Source organism: Sinocyclocheilus anshuiensis, unplaced genomic scaffold (assembly GCF_001515605.1).
Source record: "Sinocyclocheilus anshuiensis isolate Anshui unplaced genomic scaffold, SAMN03320099.WGS_v1.1 scaffold322, whole genome shotgun sequence".
Classification (NCBI taxonomy): domain Eukaryota; kingdom Metazoa; phylum Chordata; class Actinopteri; order Cypriniformes; family Cyprinidae; genus Sinocyclocheilus; species Sinocyclocheilus anshuiensis.
Genome location: NW_015542366.1, coordinates 584,275 through 601,384, shown reverse-complemented (window position 1 = coordinate 601,384; position 17,110 = coordinate 584,275). Strand labels below are relative to the sequence as shown.

The following is a 17,110-nucleotide window of genomic DNA, read 5'->3' as shown; positions in this document are numbered from 1 at the left end:
TTTTAGGGGGGGGGGGGGGATCCTTTTTCCAACTCTGTGATTCTGTTTTTTTATTTTTTTCTGACATGTTGGTGTTATATCTTTCACTTGGATGTTATAAGTTGCACTGAGTAAATACAGCTGGATAAAACAAAAACTGTGTCCATCTTCATTTCAGGCTGCAAAGCAACAAAATGTGATAATTTTAAGGGGGGGGGTGGATTCTTTTCTATACCCACTGTAAACATTATGCAATACTGGAATCAAAGAACATTAAAAGACTGGTCATCTCTATGCAGTTCAACACTAACTACAGGTTAACAGAGAATAAAAATAAAGGCAATTTTGTAATTGTGTTATTACGTAACAGAGCAATTCCTGTCTCAACTGCACTGGCAACCAAAGAAGATGTTAGTGGTTAGTTATAGTCATTAAAAAAAGAAAATAATACTGAAAAATTCTTACCATAAACTACAGGATAAACAGTTCCTCTAATGCCTGATGCTGGACAGATCATATTCTTCCCATTTAGGTACAAATTCAGCTCCACATGGTCATACGTAACACCCTACACACACAAAAATGGGCGAAGCCAAAAAATTATATACATGAAGCTATTACACTGAAAATGAATCACTGCTTTCATGAAAACCATCACAGCTCCTGTCAGCATACATATTAGTGCTAACAGGTTTCCAGTTTGCAGATAACCCAGTAAACTCAGTATGAAATTAGTCAGGTGGTGGTATACCAAAATGAAGTTCACAACAAAACTCCAGTATTTAATGAGTCTGTAACAACACAGTTAATATCCCTTGTTGATATTATAAGCAGTAAAACCCAAATGGAAGCACAGTCCAAAATGAAATGCTTCTCCCTTTACCAAGCACACATAAATAGACTTGTTTACCAACAAATCCCATATTTATTTAATGCCGCTAAGACTCACCACAATGTCTCCTTCCTGCGGTAAGCTGTTTGCAGGTAATCTGTTCTTTTCTTCATTGTTGTGGAACACGGTGCCATCTTGCCGGAGCACAAGGCTGTGCGGGTCTCTACCCATAGGGATCTGGTTCAGATTTCCTTTCCGCGTTGCCACTCCTACTCCCCAGACACCTGCAAGAGCCGAAGTTCACAGCAGTCACACCTAATGACTAAATCAAAGTATTGAGTAATTTGTCAAACTTACATGTAAATGCTTGCACACATCATGTCTTACCTGTGGACTGAATCTTGAATTCAAAGTAGCTCTTGTTTTGATGGAGAGGGGCGTTTGCAATGCAACCACCAGTTCCACATATGCGTCTTCCACTCTTTACAATGACAACATCAGTACCTGAAATATCACGGGGGAAAAAATCCAGTTTTCACATACTTAATTAAGAGCACAACAGAGACCAAAATAGTTTACTACCATTTGTTTCTGCTTCATGACGTTCTGAAATTGTGCACTTATTCATACATGCTATACATTTTGTGTCATTTAACTATTGTTTATTAAGTCCCCTTGCCTCGTCCCATTGAATTATATACATGTCATTACAAATGTCAAACGCAAAGAACTGTAAATAAACTGTTATGTCAAGTCTGGCAGCACTAAAATTATCATAACACTTCATTGTATGGCGAAAAAGGCACTTATTTTTATTTATTTTTTTTGAAGAAGGACAGCCTAGTTTATCAAACTGTCAGATCTTTTCCATGAATATAATATGGCTGAAATGTCAGATCGCAACTTACCCATATGATGAGTGTCCAGCTGAACCGTGGGCATTTCCTTCAGTGTTACGTGGTCCCTGTTATTGTCTCCACAACAGCCAAAACAGCATGAAACCAAAGCCGCCATAATAGTATTTCTTTCACAATTATACCCTTACAGTTAAATATTGTGGTTTAGTTCTATTTAGTTGTTACACGAGGTTATTTGTGCTACAAATCATGGGAGGTCATTTTTTTAATTCTCCCTACACGCTAACAGGATATGATGTGAATGTTCTTCTTCTTCAACGTTTAATGGCGGTTGGCAAACCAGCGTTAGCTGCATAGTCCGCCACCTACTGATGGCGTGTGAGACATTGATATCAGGAGAGAGAAAAAAACTATCTTCCTATAATCGGTTATATAACTATTGCTTTCAAACAAAAAAAAAGAGCTTTATAACCTTGATAAGAACTGTTTAGTACATTCTGCAAAGTTAAAGAGTGTATGCCAACAGATATTAAATCGTCCTTTAATTGTAGTCTTTGTCTTTCATACTCCATGCAATTGATCAGCACATGCTCTGTGCTGATGCTGTCCTTTATTTCCTTTGTCCCACCTCTACTGCCACATATTTTTAAAAGCTATTTTGGCGTGAAAAGTTTTTTTCTTTCACTTAAAAAAAAAAAAAAAAAAAGTATTTCCAGGATAGCTCAACGGTGACCTCTAGTGAGCAACCGACGGACTGCTATGAAGGCCAAAAATGAAAATCCTGTCGTCAGTTACTCACCCTCATGTTGTGACAAACCCCTATGACTTACTTTCTTCCGTGGAACACAAATCGTGATTTCATGCAGAATGTCAAGCATTCACTTTCATTGCATCTTTCTCATACTATCAAAGTGAATGGTAACCAAGACTTGATTTACTGTCGTGTTACGTGTAAGAAGGTCATAAGGGTTTGGAATTAGAGTGAGTAAATGATGACAGCATTATAATTTAGGACGAATTATCCCTTTAAAGTTCACCCAAATTGAAAATTCTGTCATGATTTACTCACCCTCAAGTTGTTCCAATCCTGTATGAATTTCTTACAGCTGTTGAACTCAAAAGAAGATATTTTGAAAAACGTGTTTAAACAAACAGAAGACGGTAGCCACTGATTTTCATAGTATGGAGAAAAACCCTGGAAGTCAATACCAGCATTCTTCAAAATGTCTTATTTTGTGTTCAGCAGAAGAAAGAAACTCATACAGGTTTGGAACAAGTGGAGGGTGAGTAAATGGTGACAGAATTTTCATTATTTTATTTTTTACACAATAATTAAAATCAATTTAAAATGTGACTTTATGGCATTAGGTGTACAAGTTTGGATATGTGTGCGATCGTGCAGAATGTGCGAGACAGAGAGTGCAAATCTGAGGGCTCAGGATCGATGTGACCTTAAAAGCTTTTAACCTCAAGTCACAGCTGTGAAGGTTTGCATAGCAACAACCTCACCGCTCAAAGTAAGGGGGGATCTATATCTGACCAACTTCTTTCAAAAACGAAAATATATCTTTACTTATGTTTATATGTATTCTCGCTCTCTTATCAAAGACAATTTAAAATAAACGTTTTGAAAGACGTTTGTTTGTTACTTGTAACACGTAACTTCGATATTAACGTTTGTTGTTTTTGAAGTTCGCTAGTGTTGAAATCTGCACAGCAACAAGCGCCATGATTGCGTTTTCTGAGTGCCCTGGTAACTGGCGCGCGCGGTTTCTATCCAATAAAAGAGCGCGTGATGTGTTCGCAGTTATGCGGAGGAACTGTTTGACCCAACATCCCTACTTTTCATGATTATTGCGTTATTGTAAAAAATATTTATTTTGACTGACATCACCTTCTTGTCCTTTGGGGCGACTAGTAAGCAAATGTCGAGGTAAATGGACCAAAAGAAGGTAAAGTAGGCACAGTGTTTCATCATGTTCTTCCTGTCTACCTATGTACTCCAATAATCTGTTTAATTTACAACTTTTTACACTTACATACATTTGATCATTCTGTGTATTGGTTTATTATTTAAAAATGAACAAACCTGTTTAATATGAAATATTTTGCTTGAAAAGTGTGCTTGTGCTACCTTTTTTTAATATATATATATATATATATATATATACTGATTTAGCTTAAGCTAGTTTAACAAAATTGCGTAAGTAGACGCTGTCTTGTAATGGCGAGAGAACGTTTTGATGTACTACTTTTTGTACAGGGTACAGACTTGCACTAAGTTTACCGGATTCGATGTTGTGAGTTTGAGATGCAGGTGATGACAAATGAGGTGATGTTATATAGCGATGTCTGTTTGCTGTATAAACTAATTTAGAAACTGCGATGAAATGAACATGAGCCCACTTATCTGCTCGCCTCTAGCCTTTTGAATGATAACAAAACCGTTATTCAGAACTGCCCAATCAGAATTCACCATAAACCTGCGCGTTGCTCAGCTCTGACTCTCCAAATGATGTTTCTGTGGAAATTACCGGCTATGATCTCGCCTTACCTGCCAAGAATAGCTTATTCAGTACGAAAAAACGAGTTACGCAGCCCTTTTGGGTTCACTATGAATTTCCGCTTCAGAAAGTGTTCAGTGCGAATTCATAAGTACAGTATTTAAGCTGTAGCTCAGCCTAGGGAAGGAATAACCTCAGTGACAGGAGAAGGGAGTGACGTAAGAGCAAAAGAAAGTGACGTGGTTTCTGCTTTATTTTCTCATTATTTATCGGTTCGCTAATTATGTCCGTCATGCATGTCATTCGACTGTATCATTGATTTCACACGTACCTGCTTTTTATTACGTAATACGATGTACAATAGAGGTGGATATGATATCAAAGGACTCATTATCTGTCAAGTTAGGGCACCTAGTTTCGGCTTTAGTTTATTATTATAACGATTCCATTTAAATTCAGATTCTGTAGAAGACAACAAATCCAAGAATACCAGTGGTACCAAACCTTTTTTAAACCAGTTTCTCGATATTAAAAAAAAATCACATAATCGTAAGTGACCAATCAAAATGACACAAAATAAAACGATTTGATAGATTTACGTTGTATGCATGTTCTACCTAGACCAGTAAGAGTCATAGTGCATAGCTCCACACCAATAACTTTTCCTCTTGTACAGAAGGACACCTCCGGTGATTTTTTTTACGAAATCAGTTGCATGGCATCCTACCACTGAGAATCTAAAACGTTTTTATTTATTTTTTCTTTTTTATGCGTCTTTAATACAATCGATAATCATTAAGGACAATCAGTGCAGCTTTTTTTTTTTTAGAGCAGTTTTAGTAATTAATGGTACGTGTAGTCCGAGTACATAAATACTAACACTATGAGGTCTGTTCAAACTTTCTACGGACAGATATTCACTATGAAAGTGTCAAGCGGATATCGAGTGAATGCTCAACTTAAATTAGTTGATGGCCAGTTGCACGTATTTATTTATTTATTTGTTGTTATTCTGAGGCTGAGTTCAACCACATTTACTCTCATGTTCCTTTTTTACTTTTTTTGGGGGGAGCAACAACTGCCATCAGAAATGTGAGTCCCGGAGCTGCGCTTCGTAATTCCAAGATAATCAGGGTTGCTTTTAATAAATTATTTTTTTAATTATTAAGGCAAGAAAATCTGCTTGTACTGAACGACCCATGTATGTCCATACTTGAGTTCTGTCATTTAACTTCAGGTTCAGGTACATTCAAACAAGCGAATCTCGGGGTGGCTAGATACTGGACTTAGTAGTCACTTCAGAATCAAATCAATTAAATTTGAGCTAAAATGTAGGTTTGTCTCTGTGATTTTTGGTCATTCGTATCCCTTGAGGCAACAAGGCCAACTTAGTGTTTCGAGTAGAAGTGCCCTTAAAAGTTTTACATAGATTCGCATTTTCATTTGCTCATTTGGCAGATTTTTGAACAATTGATCCAGATGAACGCAAACTTTTCTTAGTCTTGGCCTGAGGGTGGACACGGTTTGAAGGATGGTTTCATTAGTATCCCGAGCGTTTCAGCAGAGTGTAAATATAGGCTACTTGATATTAACGACCCTTACCGAGGGAAAGAAACGCGAGAATCAAAACAAACAGTGAAAAGTACCAAAAAGGGGCCGATCTAGAAGAGATTCTGTCAGCACCCCTTCCCCTTAATCTTAACCTAAAAGAAACTGGGGCGATCTGAAGACTTCAAACCATTTAAAGTTTCCCAGAAGATGGCGATGCTGCGTAATTCAAAATGCGTAAATAAAGATGGAAGGTACATCACTGATACGATGATGCTTAACACTGTAATACGACACATTTTAGAACTTTTTTCTACGATGTGCTTTATCTGTAATAGTACACAGCACAAACCATTTAAAGTTTCCCAGAAGATGGCGATGCTGCGTAATTCAAAATGCGTAAATAAAGATGGAAGGTACATCACTGATATGATGATGCTTAACACTGTAATACGACACATTTTAGAACTTTTTTCTACGATGTACTTTATCTGTAATAGTACACAGCAACTGCTCATTATAGTCTAGACATTTTTATTAGAATTTGGTGCGAGAAATGAATGTGGTATATTTATGTATTTGACAGCAACTGCAGAGTTCGCGCACAACGTGGCTCTACCATTAATTTGATGCAATCACTGATTTTAATGTTTTTTTAATTTTATTTTCCTTTATTGCATTTTTCCATGTACATAAATTGTTTAATTTAATTTAAACTTAAATTACATAAACACTTATACAGCTTATTTGAGGTTTTATCACATTTCATGTCATCGGTTCTCAGAATAAAAGCGTTCAAAACACCGGCATTTGGACAGTATGTTATTAGGCAGTCGTTAATCTTCTTGTGCTTTCCTGATGAGGGATCCCGAAGCACAGAGGCCCCCGCAGACAGTAAACGGCCCGCCTAACTCCAGCAGCACGGTCAATACTGGAGGATTCGCTAGTGCTTTGACTCCAATATTTACGTGCTGCTACAGCCAGGCAGCCAGTGTCACACGGCCAAGTTCAGGAGACTCGCCGGCACATGTAGTCTTGCTGCTGCTGCTGTTGTTTTCGCCTACTAGACCTTTCTCTTCTGTCTTTTCACCCGTTTGAATCTGAAGGTCTGTCCTGTCGTTCTTGCCGCAGCACAGTACGGCCTGTACCCCCGTTATAACTCACAAACCATTCTGTGCTGCTACAGTACCGACAGGCCCCGCACACGCACTCACGCGAGGCGCGCGCCCACACAGCCGCACATACACGCTCCTCGTTTCGCAACCTGAAAACACAAGATCAGTAACAAGACAATGAGTTATACGCGTCAATGTGTCTAAACGCTCTAATGACATTTTGTCAAAATGACATCGAGGACAAAAAAATAAACTTGAGGGCGTTAGAATCTACAATCAAAAACAGAGATAAAATACCAAGCAGCAGTTTTGATTAAAACGTGAGACTTCCTGAGGCTTGTGGACTTATTTCTCACTTTCGGTTTTGCTGTGGAAATGCAGCAGGACATAGATACCTGATATAATCATGTATGAAAAAAGTACAAATGCATTTTTTTTTAAACATTTTAGGAGTCAAGTAAAGATAATTCTTTTGTTTTTGTTTTAAATGGCAACCACCAAAAATTGGCAGCTGCCAATGTCCAATTTCAAGGTCAAGTGCATTGTTTTCAATTTTTAAAGTCTGTTACATCTTGAAAAGCAGTTCACACATGCAAAAATTAAGTGAGCATCTCTGTTTTTAAAGATATACAATGTTTATTTTCAGAATGTTACATTTCTGCACCTTACACTCATTATATGACCTTAACTCTTTTTTTAACTTATATTTTTAACAGCACATTTCTATTCTAGTGACGGGTGGATTTTTCTGGAGAAGTACACAGTGCTCAAAATCTATTTGCATACTCTTAACTCTCTGGTCATTTGTGGTAATTTGGTACCTGTTCTGAGAAAAACATGATATTCACACCGTGCTTACAAGACCTGCCTGTCTCTCACTGATGAAAATCACTATTACCAGGTAAGTGTGCACCATGAGTAAAAAGTTAACTGTATCCAAACCTTTATTTAGAGGGATTTGACAAAAGCAGAAAACTTCAGAAAACCAGCAACTGTTAAAACATATGAACTGAGTGTATTCTGAGTGTATTTATGAAAGTTGTCTAACTGAATTGTATTTTCCTACAATTATTTTCATATTCAATATAAGATTTGCAAGTAGATTCATTGAGGTAATTCAAATCAGTCAAGACATGCATTTTTACAGAACCATATGAGTAAGCTAAACAACAAGGTTTCATACAGTTTTCTCTAAATCTATCTTTGAAATGACTGTTAAGCAGGAGTGTAAGAAATAATTTACATGATAGGTGCAAAATAACCAGGCTAATAATAATACAACAATTTCACGCATGACTAACTTTCAATATTTATCATGTTCTATTTCTGATGTAAACCCCCAGGTTTCTGTTGCATTCAGTAAACGCGCATGTGCTTTTGTACCAGGTGATCCAATACTGACAATAAACTTTTGGTGTAACAAGCAAGAGGACAGTGAAGCATCTGCTGTCTATAAGGGTAAAATTACAGGTTATGAAAAGAGCCCCATGGACTTCTGGGAAAAAAAAGGTGTTCCCTGACAAAAGCCTGTAACCTCCCACATTATAATATTTACTTATGTTGTTTGTTCTGTCTGTATGTCTTTCACTTTCTTGTTGTTTTCACTTTGTTAGGCACTTCATGAGAATATAGAAAAATTTGTTTTGTTTTTCTTTATACTTTCTGGTATTTTTATGCATTTCAAAAAATAATTCAACTAAACCATGCTTCTTATAACCAATATGGTTAAAATGGTTCAACCAGTGGTGTACCTACAGTTATTTGTGTCATGCCGTGTGCTCTATATTTCTTTCCTGGAGAAGACAAAATTAAAGGGATATTTATGAAGCACAAATTCTGGCTTTTATGTTCCTTAACATAATTACAGGTAAAAAAATATATATATACAAAAGTATACCATCCACATAGCATGCAGTGGTTTTTTTTTTTATTATTGGACGTGTAATTTTCTTGCACTTATATATTATGTGAAATATTTAAATGAATGCTGCATAATCTTCTCGGAGATAAATCCTTATGTGTCATGGTTTGTGACTGTGTGTGTGTGTGTGTGTGTGTGTGTGTGTAAGAAAGGAAACCCATCCCCAACAAACACCACAACAGTACCAAACCTACGCAGTGGTGTTTTCTAAAAATGTCAAAATGTGTTATAATAATAAAAAATTTGTTTAATTAAATTCAAAGTTAAAAAAGTATTATATTAAGTAGTAAAAGCAACAACACACTTACAAAGGACAATAAAATCAAACCAAAGGACAAACAACACAAAGTAAGTTTTAATAATGCCCACAATATAAATATAATTCTAAGCAGTAGTATTAATACTTAACTTTAAGGGCACACTTGAAATAAACTAACTTTTATGGGTTAGCAATGTTAAAAAAAAAAATGATGAGTCATCATTTCAGCCTAATTACCAAGCAACATCAAACTAAATATGATTTTACACCAACAAATAATTTTAAAACCATTAATTTTTAAAATTGTGACTTCTTATTGACTACTATGCAAATAGCAAATTCATAAAGGCATAAAAAGTGATGGTTTTCATGAAATGTATTGTCTCAGTATTTACTGACTCACAGTCACCGAATAGTACAGGGTAATAAAACCTAGAAGGGACAATGAATTCAACAACATAAAAGCCCATCAAAATTTATTTAGTTATTTTTATACATTCAAGTAATATACATTGAATGTTACACTACAGTGTACATGTGTACATAAATTAAAAAAAAAAAAAAAAGCACACTCGAAGAATAAACAATAGTTGTGTGTGAATTAACAATAGTTTATTTGCTAACCAAACTGACACACTCTGGTGATATGCAGGGGTAAGTCTGATTAGTGCATTTTTATGAGACTGCAGCTAGATGTGTTGTTCCCTGTAACTTCGTATGCCAGAAGTTAGCAGAGAAACATTCACTTCCTACCACAGAAAGGGGAAGCTGCTCCCATAATTTCACTTGCTTTTACAAGAGTAACAAGCAAAGGGGGCACGAGAGCACACAAGTGTGTGTGAAAGCACATTTATACACACAAGATCTGCCCAATGGGACAATAAAACAATCCTGGAACTAAAAAAAAACAAATCGGACATTTTTAATCCCACTCTACACACTACTGACAAAAATTGTTAATCTTTGTGCACGATCAGTGTACTCCTGAATACATCTATACTTGAAATACTAGAAAATACAATATTTCATAAGTATAAATTGTGTAAATTAAAATTATTTGTTAATATATTTCAAAACAAAGAACCGGAAACTTGGAGCTACAAGCAAAATATAATATTAACATTGTAAATATCAAAAAGGGGATGCTATATTCAGGAACTAAATAATTTCATTCCAAAATGTATTCTTCAATACACAATTTATAAGATGTTACTGTTTTATTATTTGGTCTTAAAAGGCACCGCATTTCTGATTTTCAATTAGCACCACTGTATTTTTTACATTTTTTTTTGCAAGGTTCATTTGTATTTCTTTACAAAGCATGCTTCGATGTACAGTAAAGCTTCAGATTATTATAAATTGCCTTTGTACATGAAACATCATAGTACAAATGCAATATACAAGTTGTTTCATATTGTATGAACTAACGTTGCAAAAATACTTCAAGCACTTTAATTTGAAGGAGTGTGGGGGGGTTCACTGGCCTAATACCTTGACAACAGCGCCAGTTCCTATAACAAGTGCATTTGCCTTGGTAACGTCAGATAGGGGCAGCCCTGGCAGCACATGTAGTACTAAGAAGAGCTTACAATGAAGAGCTCTGCTGTTTGGCATCAGACAGCTCGACTGGCGCTGTGTTCCTCTTAGCAGATAGCTTTGTAATTGACACTCACATCGAGATTTTCATTTCTGTGTTTCGCATCTAAATGATCATTTACAAAAAAACACACACAGATACACACCCACCAAGAATTGAAAGTCTTCTGATCTTGCTGGGCAAACAAACACACACACACACACACACACACACACGCAACTGAGGCTTGAGTTAGGCCCGAAAATTATGTTTCATACCGATCGGTTTACTAGCAAGTGAAGTTATGAAATCAAAAGCCCCCGCCCCAAATGATACTGACATTCAGGTTTCATGATTATAACACAGCCAAGTGACTCTTATTTTCCCTTCAAGCTACTACTTGAAACTAAATCAAGCAACTTCTTTGAATCCTAAAGGCCCTTCTTTAACTTTGTGGCAAGAGGCACGTTGAAATGAGCTAACACAAAGAGGGGGAAAACACAGCAGAAACCTTGAGACCAGTTCTGCTATCACATTTACTTCAAAAAGTCACTATACAATGTTTACAGGCATGTTTGAAGCAAAGAGATGTTGACATAAAAATTAGCTAGAACAGTACAGGGCAGGCCTGTTAGATTATCTACAGGAGCTGCTACTAAAAAGATGAAAATGTGACCCCATTGAAGTCAATATGGCACTTAAAAACCAAATTATAACACAATGTGAAACTCCACAAAATCAGAATTTACACTGATAATAAAACCTGTGATGTTGCCTCAATCCATGCGCAGCACAAGAACAACAACAACAATTTTTTTTTCTCATACAGTATACTAAATGCTATTCGGGGTGTAAGACATAGAGGACATAATCTTATAGCTAAGGTAAAAAAAAAAAAACTACCACCACTTTAGTGGAAGCCAGTAGACAAAGCTGTTCCACATTTTTATATATATATATATATATATATATATATATATTCCAAGGCATCCAAATTAAGAGGAACAAATAATGATTAGAGAAAAATCATGAAGATAAGTCACAGGCCCTGCACCTACAGAGTTTTTCATATGGTGTGGGATGGGGGTCTGATTCAAATGCAATATTACATAACCATTAAGATAAGGCAAAAAAAATGCATTAAACACTGGGCATATCACAAGGACCAACAGGATCAGTGGTATTTGCTGTATGTGACACACACAGCTACTACAAATAATACATATATGAGGGTTTCCATTTGGATTTGGGCCAAGGTTACAAGTGTGTATTATAACTGTGGGAAAGACATTTGCAATTCATATCATAATGAAATAGTACAAGTCATAATGAACTATCATGATTGTAACTAGTGTTATGGTCACAGAGACACGAGAGAACAAGCTAACGCTCACTAAGATCAAAGGTTAGAGCAAAATTTGGAGAATTTCTTCTTTGCAGCAAATTTGTTACAAATGGGTGAAAATAATGCAGCTGGACCTTGAAATGGTAGATGAGTGTTTTACAAAATATAACATTGTTGATCAAATGTAACAACCTGCTCTTAATAAAATGACTTATAATATTATCAAATACAATATTTTGGCCTTAAGGAATTTTTTTTTTTTAATGCAAAATTAAAATTAAAATCAGGATTTAAAAGTGCTAAAAAAATGTGTGGAATGTTACTTTTTTTTAGTCACCTCTAATTATTGAATACCTTATTATCTAATGTCTGTAAATTAACTAATATAGGACTGTTCTAAACTCTGTTCCGCTTGTAAAAATAAAACGAAATACATTAATATTTCAAACTGAGTGGCTGGCTGAGAATGTGCATTAATTTAGGCCTTATTGGCATGCTTTTGTCATTATCCATCGTACTTTCACACACATCAGCCAACGTCTTGAGTGGTTGATATCAAAGAAACACAAGCCCTGTATAATACTGTAAACTTTAGTCCTAACCTGAAGACAAACTCAATTTAAAGTGGTCTAAGTGGGTCATTGTCATAATGTCCAGCCTCGTTCACAATAGAGCACTGAGGGATCACCTCATGACTACAATTACACACTGACATGAAATTATAAATACACTCACACACACACACAGCAGGGGAAAAAGCATTTTTAACCCTCACACCGACAAGCTACAAGTGTGACAATGAAATATTTGTGCAAAATGTGCAAGTTATTGCATTTTTTTGTTTTTATTTATAAATAATTGCTCTTATTTATTTCTTTGTATAGGACGTGAATGAAGAGACTGAATAGTTGTTGTTTTGTGGCTGGACAAGCAGTAACTGAGGCATGTCACCATGACAATATCTGTTTTATAGATTCCTGATATTCTTTTTCTAGCAGAATGGAAGCCGTATTACATTGTTAAAATATTACTGTCACTTTATATTAGGAAATATATGTTCAACTGTAATTTTTTTAATTAATTTTTAATAAATTAAAGTTTTGAGTGAATGTGTGTGTACAATGTGTTGAATATGTAAGTAGCCAAATTTAATAAGTAACTATTAACCAGTTTTACAATAAATCCACTGTAAAATCATACTATAATTATAAAGTCTTGACATAGTAATCATAATTATATAATTATGTACAGATACTAACAGATATAAGGAATTCCCATGATTTGTGCCCACTACTTTTTTTGGGCGGGAGGGGGGGGGGGTAAAAAAACATGTTCGTGATTGGTGAGCAAGCTCTTACACTGCTACGTAAAAAGACTAGGCCTACATTAAAACATTGATATATTAATTTGCAATAAAACTTCATAAAAATTTATAACTGCTTAAATGATCAAAGTTTCTTTTTAAAACTTTTCAGAACTATTAATTTTTCCCAATAATTCACGTAAACTGCAATACATTGCAGTGAGTGAAGAAAAATCCATTCAAAAGTCATTCAAGGCAACAATATAACCAAAGAAGAGCGATAACCAAAGAAATATCAACTCTGACTCAGATTAAAGTCTCACTTGGCCTCAAAAATAGTTACAGAGTGAGTGGACAACTTACACTACATTAAAGTTGAAAAAACAAAATTACACTTTTGACAAAAGTGTCTATAGTTATTTGGTTTAAACAGCTACAGAAAGAAAGCTGTGGACCAGTAATGCCAATGGCTTTTTTTTGTAAAGGTCTGTGTGACTTAAAAAAAAATATTCAAAACAATTATCTCTTGTATACTTTAGATTAAATTTGTTAGTCTGATGACTAGGGACATCTGACTGATAAGTAGTGATTGTGTTTTTTTTTTTAGCAATAGTGCGCACCCTTAATTTACAGAGAAATGAGTCTTTAATGACAATAATATCGCTTATCGCAATTATTTCTGGGGCAATATATCGCACAACAAAAAGTTGTTATCGTGACAGGCCTACTGATGACTTGTTTTCCTATGCCATAACTGTATCAAGAACAGTGTTGGGCAGTAACTAGTTACTTTAATAATATAACTTTTTGCAGTAACTAGTAGTGTAACTAATTACTAATAATATTACAGTTACCATCCATAAAACAGCTAGTTACTTAGTTACTTTTGATGCCTCAACCCCTACTGATTTGAAATCCAACAATCTAATAATTTCTAGATTTATTTTCATAATTTTCACGACTTGCACATGAAGTCACCAGTGCATCAGGAAAGCTTGGAATATGGAAACGCTTACATTCAGGGGGTGGAAATATTGCCATTACACTGATTTTGTCAGGAGAAAAGCTGATCTGAACACAGATGTGTAAGTTGTGGCATTACTTTACTCTGGCTTTACATGGCTTGCCCACCCACCTCCCTCTGATCCCGATATAAATTATATTACTATAATTAAAAATCTTATGAACTTATGTGATTTCTTTTGATAAAATACTAAATTAAATATAATCATATATTAGGGTAATTATAGCTACAATTAGCTATACAATACAATTAATATAACACTTTTACTTAAAAGTCACTATCAATCACCATTGAGTGTTTGTAAAAACTTCTGACTGCAACCCAATATAGATTTTGGTCAAATGATGAGGCAGAAATATACTGTTAGTGACATTTTGGAAGAATTTTATGGGGAAGATACACAATTACAACTTATGTGGGGCGTGAAAGAAAAGTAATGTAACTAGTAGTGTAACTAAGTAATTACTGTTGCCAGATAGTAATAAGTAAAGTAATAATATTTAGGCCTGTCACGATAACATCTTTTTGTTGTGCGATATATTGTCCCAGAAATAATTGCGATAAGCGATATTATTGTCATTTTAAAGACCATTTTATGCCACTGAATATATAATCATAATGTAACCGCATAATAATGCAAGAAGGCCTACACACTTCCAAATGACAACAAACTTTTAATTTTTAAGAATATTTAGATTGTGGGAATTAAATATCAAAATATTAGATACCTTAAAAAAAAAAACGAATAAACAGTAAATAAACATTTTCTAAGAAAAAGTGTAAAGTAACAAGTAGAAAAAAAGAAAAATGCACAAATAGCACCTCATGACTACACCACGTTATGTACGAGAAGCTGCAAAAGACACAGGCGCAAGTGGAATGTACAAAACATGGTGACATTAATTTTTGAGTAAATATAATGGAGCGATATATTGCGTCACCAAAAATGATTGAGGTCATGTACATATATTGCACGGTAAGTCGATATATTGATTATTGCTACAGGCCTAACAATATTACTTTTGAAAGGAGTAACTAGTAACGAGTAATAAATTACATTTTTGGAGTAACGAGCCCAACACTGATCAAGAATTACCAATATTATAAACCATGCAGGAAAAAAAGTCAGAGCATAACTTTGGCTAATTTGAATTAATTTAATTCGTGCTCCAGGTGCAGCACGCCCTCCATGAGACACCCAATACACACACAGACTGAATGTGAGGAGAGGAACACACACCTCAGCAATTCTGCAACTGACATACGCTTTTTCTCAACAGGCCTGCATTTTCAATTCCACCCCCACAGTACTTCAAGGCTTACTTTTCCATCCAGTTGAGTACAAAAACCGCACAAAAAGTTACTTATTGTTTCAAAAATGGAAACACAGCCTCTAACACTCATCAGAGAAGCTGGAAAAAAAATGCAAGTGGTGCTAATGAAAACTAATAATAAACGTAACAAGTAATTGACTTTAAAAAATGCAGATATTTATTGAAGGTCTGGAAAGAATAAACGGTTTTCTTTATTTTGTGAATAATATAAGCTAAACTCGTGCGTAAATCCACCAACTTGCACAACACGGTGAAACTGCCCTGCTTGCAACCATACTGCTGAACTCCAATTCACATTTCCAAGAAAAGCTGAAAGGCAAGATTCTCTCCTTCTCCTGCAGACACAACGCGTCCTCTGCCCTCCCAGCTCTAGATGCACAAAAAAACACTACATTTCACTATTATTCCAACTGAACACAACGACACTCACCGTTTTATAATATCCAAGTAGTAACGTCAGCACAAGACTCTACCTCATAAGTAAATCGTTTCCATTTTTATTAAAGTTACATAAACACCACAGTTGTCCATTCAGTGTAATTGTAACATATTACATTGTGACGTCTCAATAAAGAGAGTTACATTATGACAGCGTCGAGTCACAAAAATTACAAAAAAATCAAACTTTTTTTAATCAACAAAGGCTTTCGTGCTTGGACTTATAAAATAGCGCAAAGTATTTACCCTAAAAACAATATGCTTCAAGACAGTTTCACAACAATGTGGTCTTCTAAAAAAACATAAATTATAATCAAAGTCAACTATTTGATGTCAAGCTCGATGAATAAAGAGTTGCAAACATCTTACCGGCTCAAATGCTTGATGTCTCCTCTATGATCAGAGTTCAGAGTCTGCTGCAGCACAGACTCGGACTGAACTGCGTGTATCTGCGCCAGCAGCTCGCCCGTTACTCCCGCTCAAAAAGCGACGTGTAAAAACACCAAAATGACACAACCTTTATCACCGCCACGCTGAATCCCAACCCTAAAACCCTCTGGCATTTTCCAGATTTTTTCTATATTTTTCCCCGCATCGAGCGTTATTTTTATGCATTATTTTTTTTAAATCACATGTTTTCCATATTACACAGCTGAACGATATAGCCCCCTTTTCTCCTTCGGCTCCACGGTCGGTTCGTATTGGTCACTTCTGTGCTCGTCGACACTAACTAGATCGCAGGCGGTTTTGCTCTGTAAACGTGGTCCGATCGTGCTGTTTTTCCCACATTCAGATAACAAGTCTTATGTTTAAGACGAAGCGTCGCGCGCACCGTCCCTCTATTCTCAGTGTTGATGTTATTGCAGCGCACTCGAAAATGGCGCCGAAAGTGACTCTCCTCATTCAAATCGGTAAGAGCCGCCCCCAGCTCGCATGTGCATGCCGGGAACATGGACTTGGAGAGCGGTTTTGAAGGTGGGAGATAGAAAGATTTTACTGGAAGAAACATTACCGTTAAAAAGAACACGAAACAATCTTACAATATTCTCTGAAACTGCACGTTAAAGACGTTTAT

General features: G+C 35.6%; 1 protein-coding gene across 1 annotated transcript in view; it reads right to left on the bottom strand.

The window, feature by feature from the left end:
- LOC107692195 (SPRY domain-containing protein 7) overlaps positions 1-1,972 on the bottom strand; it is a 4,365-nt gene extending 2,393 nt beyond the window's left edge. The window contains exons 1-4 of the mRNA XM_016491158.1: positions 1,720-1,972; positions 1,199-1,315; positions 929-1,095; positions 445-547 (exon numbers count right to left, since the gene is read on the bottom strand). Coding sequence (XP_016346644.1) covers positions 445-547; positions 929-1,095; positions 1,199-1,315; positions 1,720-1,825 — 493 coding nt within the window. The 5' untranslated portion in view covers positions 1,826-1,972. The remainder of the gene's footprint in view (positions 1-444; positions 548-928; positions 1,096-1,198; positions 1,316-1,719) is intronic.
- Between the last annotated feature and the right edge of the window lie 15,138 nt (positions 1,973-17,110).